The following is a 22,355-nucleotide window of genomic DNA, read 5'->3' as shown; positions in this document are numbered from 1 at the left end:
CCGAATGCTGGAACGGAGCAATCTTTCTCCGTGGCTTCCATATTGGGACAAGCTGCCGAGCTGAGACACGTGTTGCAAGACATTCAGTCACGTGCCTATGGGTCAGCCATTGAGATTGCACTGGTGCGACTGCCCAGTGGCCAGTGGCCAGTGCCCGCTCGCTGCCGTTGCCGCTGCTGGACAACACCAACCACCTCTTTTCGATCGTCGCTCCAGCAAACACTACCTGCGCCCGCCCTTCCTCCATCCTCATCACCACCATTCTCTATCCTCTCTCTCGATTCCTCCTCCTCCCCTCCCACCTCGCTTCGACCGCGCATTGTTTTCTTCGACTTCATCGTCAATCTTTACGGCGCGATTATCTATCCCTTTGCTATTCGGATATCATCTCTTGACGCGTCGTGCCACCCTTTTGACTCGTCGGCCAACTTAAATGCACATCCACCCCTCAACGCATCATGTTTTATTCTGAACAACTGCTGGCCAAGACCGGGCCTCTGGCTCGCGTTTGGCTCGCCTCCAACGTTGAGCGCAAGCTCTCCAAGACCCAGATCCTGCAGTCGGATATTCAAAGCAGTGTCGGCGCGATTGTTGACCAAGGCCATGCCCCCATGGCTTTGCGCTTGAGTGGGCAGTTGATGCTTGGTGTTGTGCGTATCTATGGGAGGAAAGCGCGTTATCTGCTCGATGACTGCAATGAAGCTCTCATCAAAATCCGCATGGTCAGTCTCCTTTCCCGTGTTGTCCAATTCGCCCCTCTTTAACATCGCTTCTAGACCTTTAAATCGACTAATAATCATGATTTGCCTGCTCATGCCACCACCACCATCGATCTGAATCTTCCGGAGCTACTCACAATCGATGATCTATTCTCTCCGATGGATTTCACATATCCGATGACGCAACAACCTCAGATTACTGCCGACCAGACCCAAGACCTGGATGACGATTGGACCTCTTCCCTGAATCCTCAACAGAGTAGCACTCAATCAATGCTGATACCAGGAGAGGAAGACGCCCTTTACAATGAGGACGATTTTACACTGGACTTTGGTGAACACAACGACGTATCCGTCAGCATAAACGTTGGCAGATCCGCACCTACACCTCAGCCTGATCACGAACGCATTCTCGGAGACGACGAACCACTCATCCATGATGATGATGCTATTAGTCTCAACTATGGTGGTGACGATGTGCCCATGATCGACGGCCCCCAGCTTGGGTTAGCTGATGAAGGGCTCCCCGCAATCGGTGATGATGAGCGTCTGGCACTTGGAGATGACGAGACCCTGCAATTGAGACAGGCCGCCGATCGTGTTAGAGACACAGAATCCCCTCTGTCAGAAGCCGGATCTGATATGCTGCGAGAACTCGACCAGACCTTCCAAACACAACCTGAAGCCGAAGAAGAAGTCGAAGAAATCGTTGCCCGCCAACCACAACGGAGTCGCAGGCAAAAGCCTTTAGCTCCAGATACCGAGACTGTCCTACACAACAGCCAAATAAAAGCCCAGGCAGAGGATCGATCCAAGATTCTACGAGCACCATCTTTTCTACCAAGAGACCCCGTCCTTCTGACTTTGATGAACATGCAGAAGAATGGAGATTTCGTGCTAAATGCTATGAACGACGGTCGGTCGAGGAATTGGGCTCCTGAATTACAGGGGCTTCTCTCCTTCGAGTCTCTCACCAGATCAAGCGATCGGAAGCGAAAGCGAGATAGTGGTATCGGAGGACTCAGTGAGGATGAGCATAGTGAGAAGTCTCCTCGTTTAGACGGTCCGGACATTGACGAGGCTGTGCACCTCGACGATGGCTTCCCTCCCTCCGCCTCGCAGCTTATTGAAGAGGATCATCAACCGCTTGCAAGCGATCTCGGTCCCGCCTTGGAGGATATGGTTCTTGGGGAAGACGATGAAGGCATTTTCGGTGGGGATGATGTTTTCGACGAAACAACTATGCCTCTTGTTCACCCAGCAGACAGTGGACCGGTGTCTTTAGGCACAAAACACGCCGTGCACTTGCTCAGAGAGAAATTGGGAGATGCAGCTGGGGGGAATCCATCATCTCCTGCCAAGAAGTCTGTCCTCCTCCAGGAACTCGTACCTGAACACCGAACCAGCAAAGAAGATGCCACCAAGATGTTCTTTGAAGTGCTAGTCCTAGCCACCAAAGACGCTATCAAAGTGGAACAAGGTGACAAATCGATCGGTCTACCTCTCAGAATCCGAGCCAAGAGAGGGCTCTGGGGGTCATGGGCTGAGACGAGTCCTGGTGATGACCCAACGACGCAGACTGCTTCTCAGCATGTTGCTGCGGAAGCATAGTTGCGTGCATTTTGTTTCGAAACTAAAATTCTGGGGGGTGATGATCGATGACCCATACATTTCAAATGACTCTCTTACTTGTGCAAGGCGTCTGAATCCTTGTGCTCTTTCTCTTCTTCCAGCGAATTTTTACCGGCGAGGAGGTTGAATGACACCTGTTGTATTTCTAGAAATACCCTTATTATGGTTGGAGTTGGTTTCCGCATACTACAGCGTGCAACAGAGCGAGTGACATGGAGGAGAACATGGGATGAGTTAGTTGGTTAGCCATTGGAGTTGGGGAGGCAATCAATACACCCGCAGCCTTCCCCTTGGTGGGTGGACGATCATTCATCCATTGATTGTGCTCGACAAAGCTAGGTACTAGGATTGGGTAGACCGATAGTGGCTCGATGGAGTCAAACTCGCAATTGGACGATTACCTAGAGATCTCCTGTGGTCCGGCTTGCCTTTCCAAACCCTTCATCCTGATATATGGATGCTTAGATGAGAACAGACCTTCTGTTCCCTGCGTACACTAGAATCAATGCCTGGGGAGCCAATCCGCACCCCTTTTCAGTTGCTAGGTAGTTCTAGGTACGCATTTTACGGCAAGAAAATCAAGCGGCGAACCTGGACTTTGGATGGTCCGTGTTTCCGACCATTCTGCCGACAAAGAGGTCCGAAACACCTGTGGGCTTGCTAAACCGAGCCTACTCCATGTCGTTCGTCGTGCGCTGTCAAGTAGTACTGCGCGATGGAAAGGAAACTTCCGTCTCCGGACTGCGATTCAGAGTGGTCAGGGGAGCGAAAGTGGTGCAGCGCTCGCACTCCAAGGGGCTTACAGTGCTGCAAAGGGTTACGATCCAATGAGTTCGAGGGACCAAGACGATGCAGTGGAAAAAGCCTGGAAGGCGCGATTGTCATGAGTGCATGACCCGGACCATGCGCCTAGCTGCATCTGTAGCCGCAAAGTACCGAAAAGAAACCAGTCTGTTTCGTGGCTGGTGACGGCTTGGATCTTTTTCGCTAGGCACAGGCAGAGCTAGAACGAAACGAACGTGTGTGCTTGTCGATCAGCGCGAACCTACGCATGCACAAGGAGACAGGTAGGTCAAAGGCTGCTTTTGCCTGGTCTCTGATTTCGCCAATAGCTGCCTGGCTGGGATCTTTCATGGATAGCTCGAGGCAAAACCAGACAAGCAAGTACACAAGGAGAGTCAAGGTTTATGTGGCTTCGAAGAAGGTGGATCTTGGGCTTGGGCTCAGCGGCCCTCGCCAATCGACATATGTGACCAGGTCGGAGCGAGCCCGAGGGTATGGTATAGGTGTGGAGACGTCAGAAGCGTTTGTGCGTTTAGTTTGAAAAAGTGAACTCTCTGTGACGGAGACGTGTTTTGGCTTGGGGGGTCGATGGGTTTGGTCCTCCCTGATTTTGGAATGTCGAGAAATAGGGCGCATGAATTCACAATCGGACTCTGACTGGACTGGATGAAGATGTAGCTTTCCGGTATGTGGGCAACAATCCGAACCAAGACGAAAGAAGTAAGAAGCGTATGTTTCAACAAACTTCGGCAAGGCGATTCCAGAAGATCTTGTCAGTTTCAGGAAGGGTAAAGTGGGCGAGAAAATGAGGTTCTCTTCATGGGAGGGCCCTCCTCCCACAGAATCGACGAGATTTCATAGCAGCCGCCTTCCTTGTATTCTGCAGAGGCCTTTCGTGATACTTCCCCGCTCCGATATTTAATTGATGGATTCCATTACTGGCCGTCGAACATTCAAAATCCATTTCTTTCAAGCTGGCTTTCACTTCAAAGAATACCGCCACACACTTCGGTCTTGGAAATCAACTCTCCTGCAGGCTGTCATGTTTCTTGGGTACAGCCTCCACGCATCGAAAAGGTCATAGCTGATGTCATGGACGCAACTGAGGGACAAGGCTTTGAGCAGCCGTCCCCATCATTTCTAACTCGATTTCCCTCACGAGGCTCTTCCATGGAGATGACTGAAATGATCCCAGGAACTATTGGGAGCCTGATATCCAACGCGGTGACCTTGAAACCTGTCACACAGGAAGTCAGCGGCAACATTGAACGAGTTGGACCGTGGCCTTTGAAGCGAGCTGGCAGCTCGGAAACAACTATCGTCATGACCGAGGACGAGGAAAGTACCCTTGGCTCTCAAGATTCCTCTGAACGAGGGCTATTAAAGGAAAAGTCGGAGTTTTCTGCGCTGATGGACGCCGTTGATTGGCAATACGAGCAAATCCAACAGCAAAGCAAAACCCCCAAATCGGCTTCAAATGAGATTTCTGAAGTCCTAGAATGGACAAGGCCTCAATTGACGAGGTCTCCAGCGCAGGAGACCCGGTCATCCAAGACTGCAGGAGAGGCGGGCATGGAAGGCGGCTATCCACCACAAGGCTCTGAATTGCCAGCGCGCGACACAGAACGACAGTCTGACCATATGACGCATGTACTTGGCTCGTGTTGCCAACACTGCAAGACCGCCCTTCAAAGAAAAAGGTCTGCTGCAATCAGAGTGTGTTGGGTTGTCGTTGCCTGTTTCATAGTCCTTCTTTTCAACCCAGGGCTGATTGCGGCAGTGTTCTCTCAAGATGAAAAGGCCGTCATAGTAGACGTCCAAGGGGACTCCGAAAAGACTTTGCGCCTGCTCCTTGGTCTATTGATCATTCCTGTTGTGGCAGTGAATATCTTGATGGCAACTGCGATCTGGAGTCTTCTGCTGCATCTTGGATATCAGGCCAAGAATATATCTGGGAGACAGAGCAACAGAAGCATGATAATGTGGTTTGGGTTCCTGATCTGCTGGGTGGTTTTCCCATTGATGGCGTGCATTACGCTGATTGGCACGTTCCTAATTACAATGAAGTAGGGATTGACAGGCAGAAAACCCTCGGGGGTTATCTTCAATCACCAGCACATGTCAACAACCCATGTTTAGCATCAGACTCATTCACTTAGCATTCCTTACCATGGCAGCCTCTGCAGGTGGGTGTCATTGATCTGAGTGGTGGCAAACAACATTGAGAGTGAGAGGGTGGAGTTTGTTAGTAGTTTCCACCATGAATTTCGATGTGTATTATCATTAATCAGGAGATAACGATAGCCTGGAAAGTGATCGTCAATCTCGACAATTTTGTAGCCTAAAAGCATGGCAAATCTTTTTGCTGCCATTGTCTGTTGGTATGTTGTGGATGAGAGGTGCTCGAGCAACCGGCTCCCGCATTCGGACATCAGACGGAAGCAGGCAAATCAGAGCAAGGCTGCGAACAGGAAGCGGGCACTCATGGCAGGAGCACCTAACAGTTCGACCCAGCTACCAATTAATGGTGGATAGCCAAAGAATATAAGTTGTTCAACGCTGTACATTGATATCCTCTTCAAGATAGTCGTTGTCAATAGCTAGCGCCAGTGAGGAGCTAGTGGTTCTCTAGCAGCATTAGCGTTGTGCTAGCAGCTTTTTGCCAGAATAGGAAGGATGACCGAGTGCTTTCCGACACAACGAGCCGGACACGCAAGTCCCCATCTCCACATCATCACCGATATAAGGGCTAGAGAACTCCCTCTCCCATCGCCGCGAAGACGAGTATCAAACGCGCCGAGGACCGACCTTGAGAGCGCTATCTTGCCCCACACGATCCGGCCGGCATGTCGAGATAGTAAGCAGACATCCTCCTCGCACTCCCGCACCACCTCCTTGGCTCTTAACTACAACATTTTCGGCGGAGGCGCACGAAACCTCGCGCCCACTCCAGTCATGGGTCGCATAAGTGAGGCGGGAGATGAAGAGAGAGCAAATTTAATTGAGAAAGGGGGATCTTCTTCCACTACTCCCCACCCCAGATCCTCAGAGGACAGCGTCTCGAGTGCCTCTACAACTTCTCTCGTCCTCGAGAATCTTAACTCAGTATATGTATCCAAAGAAGGCCGGCAGCAGTTTGAATACCGTGACGATGATAGCGACCCTGAATTACCCAGGTTCAAGAACAAAAGTTATACTGGAAGCAGTCAACATATGTCGAAGAGCCTCCGCAGGACGATCTGGATTGTCTCGGTGATTGCCATTCTTGGCTGGGCTTTCGCGTTGGTGGTGTTCATCACGGGCGGACGCTACAAGCATGCCTCAACGCTAGATTACGATCATGACACACCTACGAAAAGCTCCGGGAGGAAAATCACTCTGGGACAGGTACAGACAGGACAGTGGAGGCCAAGACACGCATCCATCCAATGGATCAAAGGGCCGTCTGGTGAGGATGGCTTGTTGTTGGAGTACAACCGGCCTGGGAAGGACTTTCTCGTTGTTGAAGATATTCGGAGTCGGAATACATCCTTGACCGCTTCGACCAGCGAAACCCTTATGAAAAGTGGCTATATCAATGTAAATGGCCAACAAAAGTGGTCCGAGGACTTTTGGGTTAGCCCAGATCACAAGTATGTCCTGATTTTGATTGCCAGAGAAAAAGTCTTCCGCCATTCATTCATTGGACTTTATTATATCTTGAATGTTGAAACGCAGAGTGTTCAGCCTCTCGATCCAGCCTTCGCCACCTCGAAGGTGCAACTTGCGACGTGGTCCCCTACGAGCAAGTCGATCGTTTTCACTAGAGACAACAACCTATACTTGAGAGAACTCTCTTCTTCCAAAGTTACCCAGATCACCACAGACGGGGGTCCAGAGTACTTCTATGGAATCCCCGACTGGGCCTATGAGGAGGAGGTTTTTGGTACTAATTCTGCCACCTGGTGGTCAAGGGAGGGGAAGTATCTTGCTTTCCTCCGCACAAACGAGACCGCCGTTCCCGAATATCCTGTACAATATTTCCTGTCGAGGCCGAGCGGGAAGACTCCACCTGAAGGTCTAGAGAATTATCCTGATGTCAAGCAAATCAAATATCCAAAGGCTGGTGCTCCTAATCCAGTCGTCGACATGCTTTTCTACGACATCGATAAGGAGCAAGTCTTCGAGGTCAACATCGATGGCGGCTTCCCTGATGATGATCGTATTATTTTCAATACTGTGTGGGCAGACGATGGCAAGGTCTTGGTCTCCGAGTCCAATCGTGAAAGCGACCGTGCGAGAGTTGTCCTTGTGGACGTGGTTACGCAGACTGGACAAACTGTTCGTACTATCGATCTGAAGGGCGTTGATGGTGGATGGATTGATCCGACACAGCTGACAGAATTTATTCCTGCCGATCCCGGAAACGGACGACCAAGCGATGGCTATGTTGATGTCATTGTATCCGACAATGGTAATCACTTGGCATACTTTTCACCACTCAACAGCTCCATACCAATCGTACTCACAAAGGGTGCCTGGGAGATTGACGGAGGTGCAGCAGCGATCGATCTTAAGAACAATTTGGTCTATTTTATTGCAGCCAAAGAGGCACCCAGCCAGCGTCATCTTTACAGTGTGAAATTAGATGGCACTTCCTTTACGTCCCTCGTTCCCACCAGCGAAGCTGCGTACTGGGGAGCCGATTTCTCCTCTGGCGGTGGTTATATTAACCTGCAATACAACGGCCCCGGCATTCCATATCAAAAGGTCATCTCAACTCCTGCAAATGCGGAGAAGATCGAACAAACGGTTGAGGACAACAAGGACCTTTCTAAGATGGCATCAAGCCACGAACTTCCCCATCTCATCTACCAAAACATTACTATAGATGGTTACACATTACAGGCCGTGGAAAGAAGACCACCCCATTTTGATGAGAAGAAGCGATATCCCGTTCTCTTCTACCTTTACGGCGGACCTGGCTCCCAAATGGTCACTCGCAGGTTTCAGATTGATTTCCAATCTTACATCGCCAGCTCTCTTGGGTACATCGTTGTGACTGTGGATGGGCGAGGGACTGGATTCATTGGGCGGAAAGCCCGCACAATAGTTCGTAATGAACTCGGAACCATTGAAGCACACGACCAGATTGAGGCCGCCAAATTGTGGGCTGCTAAAAAGTACGTCGATGCCTCCCGACTAGCAATCTGGGGCTGGTCTTATGGTGGTTTCATGACGTTGAAAGTGCTCGAGAAAGACGCAGGTCAAACATTCAAGTACGGCATGTCGGTCGCTCCTGTGACGGACTGGCGCTTTTACGATTCCATCTACACAGAGCGCTACATGCGGATGCCGCAGCATAACTCAGATGGTTACGACCGCACCGCCGTCTCAAATGTAACGGCGATTTCCCAAAACGTACGCTTCCTCATCATGCATGGAGTCGCAGACGACAATGTTCACATGCAAAATACTCTGACACTATTGGACAAGTTCGACCTCGCTGGTATTGAGAATTACGATGTGCATTTCTTCCCGGACAGCGACCATTCGATCTACTTCCACAACGCCAATCAAATCGTGTACGATAAGTTAAGCACATGGATTATCAACGCCTTCAACGGCGAATGGTACCGGACGGATGATCCGAAACCGCTTGAAGAGTGACTCCTATTCGAGGAATTTTGTCGCCAAAAATGTGCGGTATAGCCCTGTTCGCGTATCTGTTGGTATAGAAAGCTTTTTGTTGGGATGTTAAGCGGGATGTTAGGCGAACTTTTGTGCGGCAAGCATTTTCCATCTGGTTTTGTACATTACGCAATGGGTCTTAAGCCAAATTGAGCCAAAATAGACATGGTGTCAATGATCTGTCATCTTCAAATATGAGCACTGTATGTGGCAGGCTAAACGGGAGTTGTGTGCGCCTCTCTACTCGAGACTGGGGCAAATCGATTAAAAGGGAAATCACTGCCTTTGCCATACTGCTACTATGGACTAGAGTTCTAAGAAGTGTTTTCTTAGATATCTTGAGGATCCCCTTTTCATATACGTTCATACAAGATAAACGCAAATCTCACCGGCGAGTTCCGATGGACATTTCAATCACTGTCATTTCGAGGTTTTGAATGCTTGCAACTAACTATGTAGTGTAACGTGAGAGAGGGAGAGAGCCGAGGTCCTGTATCAGCAGCACCCGGCGCTGGGCTTGCAAAATTCGAAGACGAACGTGACGGCGGTTCTTGTAGCGGTTCTCGTGACGCTAAATCGTGTCCGTCCTCCTTACATATCGACCACGGCTTGGCCTGATATGGACTCAGGCTCCCAGGTGAGTTGGGTTCTTTCGGCAGAAACGCAAAGGCTGTAAAAAGAAGAGAAGGGAGTATCAAATTCACCTCGAAAAGAGCTGGTTTGTTGTTCGTGATGGTACAAAATTAAGTGGACTGAGTGCTTGCTATCAGGTCGAGGGACATGGTCACCGCCCTGTTCTCTCTTGCCCTTCTCTCTACTTTGGGATCTCAAGGTCTTTCATGAGCATATCCCACTGCGCCCAATCCATGGGCATGTCGGACATGGCAAGCTCCTGTGCCAGGGCGGGATCAGACGTAAACATCAGGGCATCCGAGGACGGCGCCTGGTATTGGAACGGCTGGAAAGAAGTCGGGAGTGGGAGCTGTGGGTGGAGGGGACTCATCTGGAAGGAGAAGCGCGGGTCAACGTTTCCGCTGCCCGCGTTCGAGTGCTGTGCGCCAGCCGTGGCCGGTGAGGAGAATTGCTCAAAGGAGGTGTTGGTGTTGGGGTTGCTGTTGAGGGAGAGTCTCTCGACGCTTGGTTCTTGCTTGGTGTTGCGTCTGGCAGCCGCGATTCGCTGCTCGCGCAGCGTCCTGATGTAGCCCGGGACGACCTTCGGGAAGACACCGTTGGTGGTCTCCCTGAGGGCTCTCTCTCGTGCCGAGAACGCTTTCAGGCACACGCTCCCTACGGCGGCGTGCAGCGGCTTTTTCTGCTCCGTCAGGAAAGTCGGGTGGTTCTCGAAGACCTCTTCGACCTGCTGCCACGCGAGATCCACCTCGTCACCCAGGGTTTTGGACTTTAGCTCGTTCAGGAGGTGGATGAACGCTTGCCATTGGAAATACTCGTTCGTGTGCCACATGAATCTCTTCAGGCCCCGGGCGGAGTGTGCGAGATTATCCGATTCCAGGAGTTTCAGAGACACCTTCCAGAGGAAATCTCGCTCTGACTGTGGGAGATCATCCACATTGCCGTATTTGCGAGGGTGGTGCGCCATCAGTCTCATATTATTGACCGCCGCTCGAGCAATAATGGTTGCCAGGAATTGGATTGGAATCGATGGGTCGCAGTATTTCAAGAATTTCTCTTCTAGTCGGTGCTCGAGCTCATTGATGTGCGCATCCCTCTCTTCTAATGACGTTTTCCATGGCGCAGTGTTCTTCACGTCCTCGAGGGTGATGGCTTTCCTCTCGGCGAGCTTTTCCTTCCAGAATTGGCCGAACTCACAGCGCAGAAGGCACGCAATCATCTCGGTGGGGCGGGCTTGAGGGACGGGCTCCGTGGTCATTTCCGGGAAGATGTCCTCGTCGTTGACGTTGGAGGGTGTTCTAGTATCAGAAAGCCCAAAATCTCCAAATCGACCGGAGCCACTCAACTCGGCGGACCGGAAATCCAAGATTGATATTTGCCACCACAGTCGTCGACGTAGCTCGGACTCGAAGGGTGCAACTCCAAGATATGACCCATCGCGATGAAGACCCATACCCTGGGCAATGCGACTGGCCACTCCGGCTAGTGTCCAGAGGGTTCGGGAGTCGTAGGTATCGCGCATACTCAGAAGATAGAGCATGAATGCCTGCAGGACGGGAAGCTCAGAGGTCGCCATGAATTTTGCTCTCGCAAGCGCACCTCTCGTTGCGTGTCGATAGCGCATGAGAAGGACCTTCCTCGATTCACCAAGTTTCATCTCAGACTCGTCATCATCGAGAGAAAATACTGCGGTTGTGTAGATTGCAAACATCAAGGCTTCCAGGCTCCGGGGTAAATTGTCCAGCTGCGACATCGACTGCACGATGATCTTCTGGAAAGAGGGCTGGTGGATTAATTTGGTCATTGGGTTGATATTGTCGAGGAAGATTTGCCATAGTTTCATGATATTTTCGGGCGATGGATGCAATCTGGATATCGAAACGGTATTGCTCGAAGGTGTCATCCCCAGCATGAAATCCGTGTTGTCTTCAACGGGCGAGTTGGCATCTTCGTCATCATCTTCGTATTCGATGGCTTCCTTGGCTTTGAACTGGGAGGATCAAAGTCAGCGACCTTTGTATATAATGTTCGGGCGATGGGTGGAGATAGGACAGAGGCTCAATGAGCTGAACGCAAACATACCTCTTCAGAAACGCTGGTCCACAAATTGTTCTCAATAAATCGTGACTTTCCATGATCAACAATCAATTGCCCATTTCTAGCATCGGGCCCAGGGAAGAAAACAACTGTGCCTGGTGGCTGATTGCCCGACAGACCAGTGTCAGGATTGGGCAGAGAAGGGTCATGGCTCGCAGGGCCACTAGGGACAGAACCCTGGCCAGGGGTTTCTGAGGTGCCGACCTCAATGCCCTTGCTCCGTAGCAGATCCTCGCAGTGTTTCAATCGCGCAAGGAGGATTTCTTCTTGTGGCCGCTTTTTTCTGCGACGCGGTGCTGGTGGAACCCGAAATACACATTCGACTCTCGATTTGACACAATTCGAACATGGATTCTCCTTGTCGCATTTCACTTTGCGCTCAAAACAGCGAATGCAGGAGAAGGCTTTGGCAGGCCTTTCTGGTAAACTCGTCATTTTGCTATATGCGCAGAGGCTCTTGTGGCATTCTGAAGATGGGAAATGCGAAATTTCAGCAGGCAGACACTGCTATTGCAGATGGTTTTTAGTGACCGTTCGTAGAACTGTAAAGTTGGTTGCCTGAAACTAATTACGACCTGCAGTAGTTCCGAAAAGGTTAAACTAAACTCCAAGTCTGAAGATAGAAGGGCACTAAGAGCGTTCGGGGTTATTCTTGTTGCGTCACACTTCAGGCGCGCGATAGTGTGTTAAGATGAAGGTTCTCTACGGAGGGCGAGTACGAGTATGAGGCTCTCAAGTGGTGAGCACTCGGTGCTATACAGAGTAGGGATGTAGTGACAAGGCGAGGATCCTGTGCTTTCGGATCGTCTCGTACATCGCGTCTTGACAAAGACGATACTTCGTACACAAGTTCCTTTTGTACAACCTCTTCAATTCCCTAAGTCATGGCTGACGATCGACGACTAGGGGAGCGGCATATCGAAGTCTCAATTGTGTACCATGATAAAGAGAATTAAACCTAGAATGCAAAGCGAACTTTACTGGGGGAAGAATATGCATACAATTAAAGTAATTAGGCTATTGTGGATCTCCCGTTTTCCATCCGTCGGCCCTTTGTAAGCATCAGCAAGGCTGCAGCTTGGCGAGCATTTGCAACTCCTCCAGGGAAAAACAGTTGACCATCCATGTTCGATCACAACCCCTCCCTGCATGCTAAAGGCCGATCCAGATAACCAACTCATATTCAACCATTGACAATGACACCTCCATTGGGGTGAAGGCTCTGTCCGGATATCATGCTGCTGTCCGCACTAGCAAGGAACACAAAGCATGTTGCAATCTCGCTTGGCTGAGCAGGTCGGCCCATAGGAGAGGTAAACTGATCTTGTGCAGAACTGCCCATTGTACTAGGAATCAACGGTGTCCACACCGGCCCTGGACATACTGCATTGACCCGAATACCCTTGCTCATCTGCTGGTTGGCCAGTCCACGAGTAAATGATACGATTGCTAGACGAATTGAGTCAGAGGTGCGACTTCTACGCGGATGAAATCAACTTACCTCCTTTCGTTGAAGTGTAATCCAGCAGGTCTGGGCGGCCAATGTAGGCATTGATCGATGCGCAATTGATAATTGTGTCGCCTCTCTTCATATGAGGAATGAGAAGCTTCGAGAGGTAGAAAAAGGGATGGATATTTGTGTCAAATGTTTTGATCCATTGATCATTGGCGATGTCCGTGATGTCTTGTTGCACCATTTGAAAAGCAGCATTATTGACCTTGAGCTTGTGGTCAGTACTCGATCATCCTTCGGCAGGGCCCTGCTTACCAGGATGTTCACCCGGCCCAGCTTCTCCAGGGCGGCATCGGCAACCCTTTTGCAGTTTTCGAACTCTCTTAGATCTGTACTGATCAAATGACACGTCCGGCCAAACTTCTCCACCTGACGCTTGGTTTCTTGGGCATCTTCCTCCTCTTCTGGCAGATATGCTATCATGCTGTCCGCTCCTTCCATCGCGTACAATAGGGCAATTGCTCTTCCAATGCCGCTATCACCGCCAGTTATGAGAGCCTTCTTGTCTTGTAGTTTCCCGGCTGCTTTGTACTCCTGGAGTCCACCATCTTCGGTCGGGACCTGGGTGTTGATGGGCTCTATAGGGAGATCGCCTTGTTTCCCAGGAGGATCTTGGTGCGTTATTGGGACCTTGAAGCCAGCTGCGAAGGGCGACTCCGAGCTTGTGGCTTGTTTGAGTTTATTCTTTGCTGTGTCCATCGTAAGTCTCGCTTGGAAGGCGTGATACGTATCAAGTTGGAGGATAGAATGCCAAAATTGATCAAGTCAAATGAAGTCGTGTCATGTCATAGTCAGCTATAAGTACCTGCCTGTAGAAATTTGTTTGGAGAACGTCATAATTTTTGCTGAGGGTCATTGATGTCACCATAGCTTACGGATTTCATCTCCGAAAGGCCTACATGGCCGGATCTCTAGCTATAGCTTGCGGAACTGGTGAGATACAGGCTCCAGGCTCCAGATTCATGACCGGCGCATAAGAAATGCATGTAAGCGCGTGCGCCTGTGTGAACATGAACGTCACGTAGAAGATTGGAGCAATCTAAGACTCGAACTGGCCGGATCATCATTGCGCAATAAACCCACGAACATGCCACTAAATTATACGGCGGATCAGTACTTCCGGACTGTCATGATTACATAATGGCGTCGTCGAAGTCTTGGCATGCACTCTTCTGCCAAGACCTGACAGCCACGGCGTTATGTCCATTTCAGAGGCTGCCTTCAGCAATCACAATCGATCATTTTCTAGGAATCTTCCTGGAACTGCATCATAAAACTGACTCCTTGTAAATGCTATGCAAACTGTGAAGTCTCAAGCATAATGTACAGGCTGGAAACTCAATGCTCTTTAACTAGGACTAAGGCGTAACCTCCTTGCTTTCTGGAGGGGACGTTGATTGTCATGCGTGGTAAGTTCTCCGAACGCTGCCCCATCCCGCTGCCCACTCGACAAGCATGGTGTTTTGCAATATTCAATCTTTCATACCTCAATGCAATGGCGCGTATGATTCGATTAGGCGCTGGCTCTTTTCTACATGCAGCACTTTTTGCCACAAGTGCCACTCAGTCCCTCTGCATCTATGGCCAAGGACAGTCTGTAGCAGCAGCATGCATGCTATGTATGTTAGATCTTGTCACCAGATCGGTGGGAAGCTTTTAAGTTCATGTATGTGACATACCTTCCCAATGAACGGAATTGGACAGCAACCATCGTCTTTTTCACACCGGCGGCCAGGGAGGCGGCACAGCAGCTCTGATGGCATCGAGCTCACTATAGAGATGAACACGCAAAGGAGGATTACGCAAAGGAGGAAGGTTTTGGTGATGATCGGCTTCATTGTGCAGGGTCGAGAGGTAAGTAAGACTGCTGTCTGGACTCTAGAGACCAATGAGCCGCAATCGTGAGCCTTGTTCGTGACGTGCTCAAGGGGTTGCAGTCTATATGTACTGATGACGGGGAAGTGAGAAGGCGTACATGAAGTGACACTCACTTCGTGTCATTTGACGGTCACTGCCTCCACCTCAATTGCTCCTTGTGCACCAGTCACTGCTCGGTTTACTTCGGACGCACATCTCGTTGTCATCTCTATTGAGCTCCTCACAGCCTGACATGAATTCATCGAGGCAACAAATTGGGTCTGTGGATACTCTAGAGTTGACCCCAAATTTTGGTGCTCCAGCACGTCCAATTCAATGATTATGTTCGTGGGCAGTTTGGCCGCGCAATATGGGAACTCATGAAACTTCTTCATCGCACGTGCTTGCTGCCATAACGGGCGTGCCAGCGGCGCAACGGCAAAATCACACCAAAGAAATTCCAACATGATCAGGCTGAAGCTGGGCCATGAGAGCACCCGAGTGTCCCGGGCCAGCAAGTCCAGGAAATAGTCCTCGTACTTTGTATGGCGTGCCGCGATCGCGCCCATCATGCCGATCCACAGCAAAAAGTCATTGGAAATAGCAGCGCCTTCGCTTCCAGCACGCTGTGTCATGACCTCGTGCAGCTTTCCAGCCAAGCGAGATCTGGTCTTTGTCGACTTCGGCAGGGGCCATATATTTAGGTCTGCATAAATTAGTGTTGCGAGTCGGCATGCCTCGTATGTATAATCTTGGATATCTAGACTTGCCGAAAGCCGTGGCTGGAGGGACAATACGCGATATTGCACCCACGACCTGAACTCGATAATATCGACCCAGACAGGAGGGTTGTTCTCTTTTCGTTGGAAGTGGTCCAGCGCCGTTGTCAGCTCGCATGCTGCCAAGAGAATCGCCTGGAAGTCTGCGTCAATGGCAGGGAAACCCTCGACCCAGAACCCAGTTCCCAGAATAGCAGCTCGCGCCGATGCTTTCGCATCACGGGTGTGGACACGAGAGGAAACTAGAGACTCGGATACGCCGACATATGGGAGCATTGGCTGGGTGGTCTGGATGGTCGACTGCAGCAGGTCTGTCAAGCATAGCAACCTGCGAAAGCCGGGGAGTACAATTCCACCAATCCCCCCTTTCTTCATTATAAGTGATCCGATCGCTTGAGAGTGAGCAGGTGTGATCGACAGTCGAGCGAAGACATTCACCCTGTTTGCTTGTACCAATGGTGAGCGAACATATGGCTCTTCTTGCCCCTCATCTGCAAAGGCCTCACCATGCCCACTTAGCGTCATTACTGCCAGAAGAAGAGAATCTGAGGGCGGCCCATCGTTTTTACTAAGCTCCTGGCTCACACCGTTGATGGCCTTCACCGTGTGATAGATTTGTGTTCGCCCGATCTGTTCCCTCAGCTCCTGGCCAACGCCTCGAGCTAACGCTATTCCTGCAGCACCTGCCACGTATGCGTGAAACAGTGCATCGCAGCTAAGCCCAGCGGTTCTCCATGCATAGATATCCGGATGGATGACTCCGATTTGGCGGTGGGGCCGGAGCGCCGACCAGATGTCCATCCAAGCATTGTCGAGAATACTCAAGATGTAATCGGGTAGTTTTCGAATAGGCGACGTCTCAAATGGATCAATCCGCCCTCCTCCCAGCATTCTTGACAAGAAGTTGTCATTCTCTGGTGGATCGTCCTCCTCCGTTCCCACGCCCGTGTGGGTGGTCCCTTTGTGTATCAGCTCAGTATGCTTAACACGCAACGGGACTATTCGAGAAGTTCTAGAAGCAGTGCCCTTGCGTTGATGCGATATCCGCGCTGCATGAGCTCGAGCCTCTGCTGAGCGGAGCTCGCGCTCTCTCGTTGTCTTGAGTTCTCGATCTTCGATGATGAACTTGACTTGAGCCATCTCGCTTTTCTATACCGATCGAAACTAATCAAATCGATTTCGATGATTACTCTTCCTTTCCATTTTCTCACCTCAGCTTCTCCCATCTAATTATATGGCTCCCCAGTACTTCGCCAAATGCGCCAAGGATGACTAACCACTAACCCAAACTTTGAACGTTCTGGTGGCTTGAATCGCAAAAGCGTCCGTTTTATACACCTCTTTCCCAATTGGGATATATTCGTCCACCAAGTTTTGAGTTCGGAGTAGTACTTACAGGCTCAGGTGGAGTCACGCCGCATTCAGCCATAGAAAGTTCTCGACATAAGAAAACCTTCCCGCTCTTCCTTCAGAAACAGGGCCTCCGGCTTGTATCATCCTTTTTGTCAGTCCGTAGTCATGCTATATCACCGGTGAAGCGGCGACTTGGTAAATGGCGGTACCGTCAAGCGCTCGGCTCACATGTAACCTACGATTTATGCGTAAGGATACACTTAAAATGGACAGGGGCTTAATGCCAGCTGGCCTGTGAACGTGTATTCAAGAATGATCGGAACATGTGAATTATTAGAAATTCAAGGTATAAGATCAGCCATTTACCTCGCTGGGGGAATGCTGTTATAGAAAGTCAAATTTCAGAAGTATAGTAATTCCAACCTGTCATCTCATTCCAGATAAATAATAGAACTATCCTGCGGCTTTTGTTGCTGCTGTGCCTGCTCTCCGTCTCATGCTCACAATCTTATCGGCAAGCATATGAAGCATTTCACTTTGTATGAATTCCCGGTAGAAGAACTTGCCGCAAAGCTGGACGAGGCCAGTCTCGACGGCCGCCAATTCATCAGAACCGCAAGCCATGGAGCGTAGGATCCGCTGCAAGAACCAGGCATGATCGCCACTTCCAGTCCGCGCCGATGTTGCGCCAATTATTAAGATCCAGAGCCTAACGTCATTGTGGGCTTTCCAAGTGCTCTCCTTCGTATCTTGCAGAGACTTTCTCACTTGAGGTGCTATTATCTTCGTTGATCGGATACGCCCGGCCCTTGTGGAGCACTGAAGAATCCAAAGAATTATCGCAAGTCTGATCGACTCGGCTCTGGAATCTTCAAACCTCACTTCCAAAAGCTGATGACGGATGACAAGTATGCGATGGTATATCCAATGCAATGCACTATCTGCCAAATCTTGTGGCGTCTCGCCGGCATCAGCAGCATTCATGACTGACACCACAACTGCGAGATCCATGATCATGAGTTCCAAGTTGCGAGGCACCAGTTCCTTCTTTCCATGTTGCAGAAGTCCACGTGCGACGGTAACTGAACCTGAGAGCATCGTTTGGTGAATGTCAAGGACATAGGCGCCCACTACTGAGTCTGAGTCGTCTTGCCTGGCAAATTCTGTGTGAGAAAAAATAGGCAAGGTTCCGAGCTCACCAGCAATGTATCCATCTCCCAGGACCAGCAGATCGGCGAGGGGCCTGGCTAACGCCTTCAGACCCCCAATGGAATATGTCATGTTTGTAGTAGCACGAAAGTGCACCAATGCGGCATGCTCATTGTTGCGATACCACTCCGCGAAGCCCAACTGGAAGATATTGAATATCATTCTCTCAGATATCCGCTCAGCCCGTCGCATGTAGTCATGTGAAGCTTTCACAGCCTTGACGATGAAGTACTCATTGTCTTTACCGGATTCACAGCCGTCCAAATATCTCATGTGAACGTTCATGCAGGCCAAGAGGCAGTACATGGTATACGTCTCGCTCAAGGCTCCCTGTAAGACGGAGACCGCCCTGTCCTTGAAAATACTAGCGCTTCCATTACTGTCGGCGCAGAGTACGTGCCACACACTTGGGTGTACTGTGCGGAGGTAATATTGGAGGAGTGTGTGAGCCGTGTTGTCGACTACAATACAGGTTGTACCGAAGGGGTCGATAATGTCATCTGCAGACTGTGGCATCGTGGCTATGCTTGATACGGTCTTGGAGCCTAAGGAACCCGACTTTTTGGTGGCTATTTGAGCGCCCCCTTTTAAGAGAAGACCGCCGTCCTCTGTGGCTTGGGCAAACTTCACTTGTTTGGATGTTTGACACTCGCCACCTTTGCCAGGCTCCTCGCTGGTTTCAGTGCCTGTATTACGCTCTTCATGGCGTTTGCGGGATGCATGACGGAGCTGTGTCTGGCCGTTGACAAGTTGTCGTGCATGGATGATACCATGGTCGGAGTCTTTCCATCTTCTGTTTCTCTGCACATGGCTGTATATTCTGGTCCCTGCTTTGGTGCCGCTATGGGAAAGTGATTCCGATGTGGCTGTCTTGTTGACGAACAGTAGGCTTGGTGAATTCATGGCGCGTGTGATTAGTATTGTTGCTGCTGGCACAGTTACATGTCTTTGGAATAGTGATCAAGTCACGACAGGAGTTTTGCGTCGCAAAGAGGCAAGCAGTGGTGGATGCCAGCCACCCAGGATATGAGTTGAACAAACCTATTCAAGCAGGTGCAGTGACTCCGAAGAACAGGAACGAATTCAAAAAGAGCCCACCATTATCAGTTGGGCCCCAGCCGAGTGCATAACAATAGTGTTCACCTAGATTTCTGTGGTTTGTACGTGCAGGGACCTCGTTCCGAGCTGAAGACAAAGTCTCTTCCAGACCCTGGATATGAAGTGTCCCTTCACACCCCGTTTAGGGCCCACGCTTTACCGAATATGGAAACATACGCTACTATATACAGTTAGAACGATCTGGGCTGGATTGCCCCGTGACTAAGCAGTTTCATGGCTCAGATGCAATCCATGACTAATTCGCCGACTACAATCTCTGCGCTTCGTTCGTTTAACCATATACGGCAGCGTGTAGTTCTCTTACGGGCATCTGTCAAGAATCATGAGCCTCGAGTGGTGGACATGCGTCGACGTGTCGCAATGGAAGCCTGCCTGCACATTGCTCTGGGCAGATTTTGAGCCTCGGGAAGTCAATCTGATCGACGCAGAGGCCATCATGCTCCGAAGCGTGTACATGGTGATGGAGACCAGAAATACAGCGATGTGTAGTATAATTGGGATGTGCTAACCTTCTCAAGGAGATTCAACGCTGTTGTGTTGTGTATCTGGTTTTCCAGTAGGATGGCGAACCACGCAATCATCATCAAAGCTGCCGCAACGCCAGAGTTGGTCGAGGCCTCGGTTCCTAGCCTCCGGGATGACTACATTCTCGTGAAGGTCAAAGCTGTGGCGTTGAATCCAACTGACATCCTCCACATTGACTATTTTGCGCCGGTCGGAGCTTGCGTTGGATGTGATTACGCAGGAATCGTGGAGGAGGTGGGCACGAAAGTGACGAAACCCTTCAAGAAAGGAGATCGCATTGCGGGAGTCGCACATGGATCCAATGCAGTAAATCATGAAGATGGTACCTTTGCAGAACTCATCACTGTCAAAGGTGACCTGCAAATCCATATTCCAGACACAATCAGCTTTGAGGAAGCCGCGACGCTCGGGATCGGAATCACCACGGTCGGCCAAGCTCTCTATCAGAGCCTGGGTCTTGCGCTCCCGGAGGAGAGCGACAACAGCAGGCAACCGCTTCTTGTCTATGGAGGCTCCACAGCAACTGGATCTCTTGCGGTGCAGTACGCAAAGCAATCCGGCATGCTGGTCGTCGCCACTGCTTCCGCACATAATTTCGACTATGTGAAGAGCCTGGGGGCGGATGAGGTGTTTGACTACACTTCGCCCACCTGCGCAGAAGATATCAAAAGGAGCACGAAGGGCGAACTCACCCTGGCTTTGGACTGCATCTCCAAAGGCAACAGCACCCAAATTTGCGTGGAAGCAATGAGTGACAAGGGAGGAGTGTACACCACTCTTTTGCCAGTCCCTGGCGAGAGAGTAACGTCTATCAACGATAAAGTCGAAAACAAATCCACATTGGCCTACACAGCAATTGGAGAAGCATTTCAATTTGGCCCACAGAGTCTCCCTGCAATCCCAAGCCATTTTGAGTTTGCAAAGAAATTCTGGTCAGTAAGCGAGAGGCTTCTTGCCGATGGTAAAATCAAGGTGCACCAAATCGCCGTCAACGAGGGTGGTAGTGGCCTGCAAGGGGTTCTGCAAGGCTTACAAACGGTTAGAACGGGAGATGTGAGAGGTAGGAAACTTGTATATACATTGTAGCTGCCTACGTAGGTGCCCATCCAAAATCACGAACCTCTATCTTGGTCTAGCTGACAATTTTACGCATCATGCTCCGCAGCCAGTAAGACAGGTCTAATATTAGGAGCACTTCTGGAATATCGGATTTTGAAGCTCATATGACATGATAGGGGCCTATAACCGGTCTGAATGGAGACCAGTGGCCTTGGAAGCGCTGCATGCCATTCTGACTCTCGTAATATCTGGACTTGCATCCGGCATGTTTTCGAGAACGCTGGGATCGCGGCCAAGATTTGTTAACGAAGGCTTAGCCAACCCCCTCGACACTCTGATACCTGCCTAGGTTGCTGGGTGGGCAGTTTGGCGAAGGAGATTTCCTCGCGATCATGGTGTTGGGAGATAGCTTCTGCAGAATTGGGGTCTTGGCACTGCGCAACATCTCCCTTTACAAAGTCTGGGCGTTTGAAGAACCCCACATTTCTGGGAGATGACCAAATCTCTTTGTTTGCTCGTACTGCATACCTAGGTAGACAGGAGACCTCTACAGTCGGAATCCGAGACATTGTGTCATAGGGCATACAGAAAGGCCTCGGACGAGTGGGACTTTTTCCCGACCCGGACAATTTACACTGTATTTTGGCCGAGGAATGACATTTTTGGAACTGTCCCCTCCCTTAGGATCTTAGTCACAATGTCAAAGGCAAAATACAGTCATCCAGCCACCTACGACAGCCTGTCCGATCAAGAAATCTCCGTGGTAAATAAAATATATACCTTTACCGAGGCATATTTCCAAAATCCACGATTTGACGCGTCTCACGACTTCAGCCACGTTAAACGCGTCGTGGCAAATGCCCTCGCCATCCTAGAAAAGGAGGAAGAGCTTCGAAAGCATAAACTCCAACCAGCACTGAACCCGCTGAGCGTTATTCTCGGCGCTCTTCTTCACGATGTTGAAGACAAGAAATATTTGGTTGCCGAAGACAATTCCTCTCCAACGAAGCGTGCTGTTATTGACGCCGGATTGTCAGAGGAATATGCGGAACATATGCAACAACTCGTCGAAGGTGTTTCGTATTCTTCAGAAGTGCAAGATCCACGGCGGGTGATCGAACTAATCGAGACCATTCCAGAGCTGGCTATTGTCCAAGATGCGGATCGACTTGATGCTATCGGAGCTGTTGGGATCGGCCGCTGCTTCACTTTCACCGGTGCCAAAGGGGCTAAAAGTCTGCAAGAGGCCATCGACCACTTTGACGACAAATTGCTCAAACTCGAGGCAATGATGAAGACCGAAGCGGGGAGGTCGATGGCGGAGGAAAGGTCCGCTCGAATTCGAGAGTTTATGTCGTGGTGGCATGATGAGGTCGACTAGGCAGAGTAACTAGATCAAGAGTGCCCTAA

The 22,355-nt window shown here is 50.3% G+C and overlaps 8 protein-coding genes across 8 annotated transcripts; 4 read left to right on the top strand and 4 right to left on the bottom strand.

Annotated features, from left to right (window-relative positions):
- Positions 1–458: 458 nt before the first annotated feature.
- Positions 459–2,330, top strand: A1O9_09594 (uncharacterized protein; the record flags this gene model as incomplete). Its single annotated transcript, XM_013401563.1, has 2 exons — positions 459–722; positions 777–2,330. 2 exons carry the CDS (start codon positions 459–461, stop codon positions 2,328–2,330), a joined length of 1,818 nt encoding a protein of 605 aa, XP_013257017.1.
- A 3,759-nt stretch (positions 2,331–6,089) lies between these two features.
- Positions 6,090–8,783, top strand: A1O9_09593 (uncharacterized protein; the record flags this gene model as incomplete). The annotated part of the gene is made up of 1 exon (XM_013401562.1): positions 6,090–8,783. The coding sequence occupies one exon, from the start codon at positions 6,090–6,092 to the stop codon at positions 8,781–8,783; it is 2,694 nt and encodes an 897-aa protein (XP_013257016.1).
- Positions 8,784–9,618: 835 nt separating this feature from the next.
- On the bottom strand, positions 9,619–11,966 carry A1O9_09592 (uncharacterized protein; the record flags this gene model as incomplete). Its single annotated transcript, XM_013401561.1, has 2 exons — positions 9,619–11,424; positions 11,517–11,966. The coding sequence occupies 2 exons, from the start codon at positions 11,964–11,966 to the stop codon at positions 9,619–9,621; spliced, it is 2,256 nt and encodes a 751-aa protein (XP_013257015.1).
- A 748-nt stretch (positions 11,967–12,714) lies between these two features.
- Positions 12,715–13,743, bottom strand: A1O9_09591 (oxidoreductase; the record flags this gene model as incomplete). Its single annotated transcript, XM_013401560.1, has 3 exons — positions 12,715–12,980; positions 13,033–13,249; positions 13,300–13,743. 3 exons carry the CDS (start codon positions 13,741–13,743, stop codon positions 12,715–12,717), a joined length of 927 nt encoding a protein of 308 aa, XP_013257014.1.
- A 1,298-nt stretch (positions 13,744–15,041) lies between these two features.
- On the bottom strand, positions 15,042–16,820 carry A1O9_09590 (uncharacterized protein; the record flags this gene model as incomplete). The annotated part of the gene is made up of 1 exon (XM_013401559.1): positions 15,042–16,820. One exon carries the CDS (start codon positions 16,818–16,820, stop codon positions 15,042–15,044), a length of 1,779 nt encoding a protein of 592 aa, XP_013257013.1.
- Positions 16,821–17,657: 837 nt separating this feature from the next.
- Positions 17,658–18,770, bottom strand: A1O9_09589 (uncharacterized protein; the record flags this gene model as incomplete). Its single annotated transcript, XM_013401558.1, has 1 exon — positions 17,658–18,770. A coding segment is annotated over one exon (1,113 nt), but the record flags the coding sequence as incomplete, so codon positions are not given.
- Positions 18,771–19,922: 1,152 nt separating this feature from the next.
- A1O9_09588 (uncharacterized protein) lies at positions 19,923–20,972 on the top strand (the record flags this gene model as incomplete). Its single annotated transcript, XM_013401557.1, has 1 exon — positions 19,923–20,972. The coding sequence occupies one exon, from the start codon at positions 19,923–19,925 to the stop codon at positions 20,970–20,972; it is 1,050 nt and encodes a 349-aa protein (XP_013257011.1).
- Positions 20,973–21,642: 670 nt separating this feature from the next.
- Positions 21,643–22,326, top strand: A1O9_09587 (uncharacterized protein; the record flags this gene model as incomplete). Its single annotated transcript, XM_013401556.1, has 1 exon — positions 21,643–22,326. The coding sequence occupies one exon, from the start codon at positions 21,643–21,645 to the stop codon at positions 22,324–22,326; it is 684 nt and encodes a 227-aa protein (XP_013257010.1).
- Between the last annotated feature and the right edge of the window lie 29 nt (positions 22,327–22,355).

Source organism: Exophiala aquamarina (genome assembly GCF_000709125.1).
Source record: "Exophiala aquamarina CBS 119918 chromosome Unknown aczIA-supercont1.10, whole genome shotgun sequence".
Taxonomy (NCBI): Eukaryota; Fungi; Ascomycota; class Eurotiomycetes; order Chaetothyriales; family Herpotrichiellaceae; genus Exophiala; species Exophiala aquamarina.
This window is presented reverse-complemented; position numbering and strand designations above follow the sequence as displayed.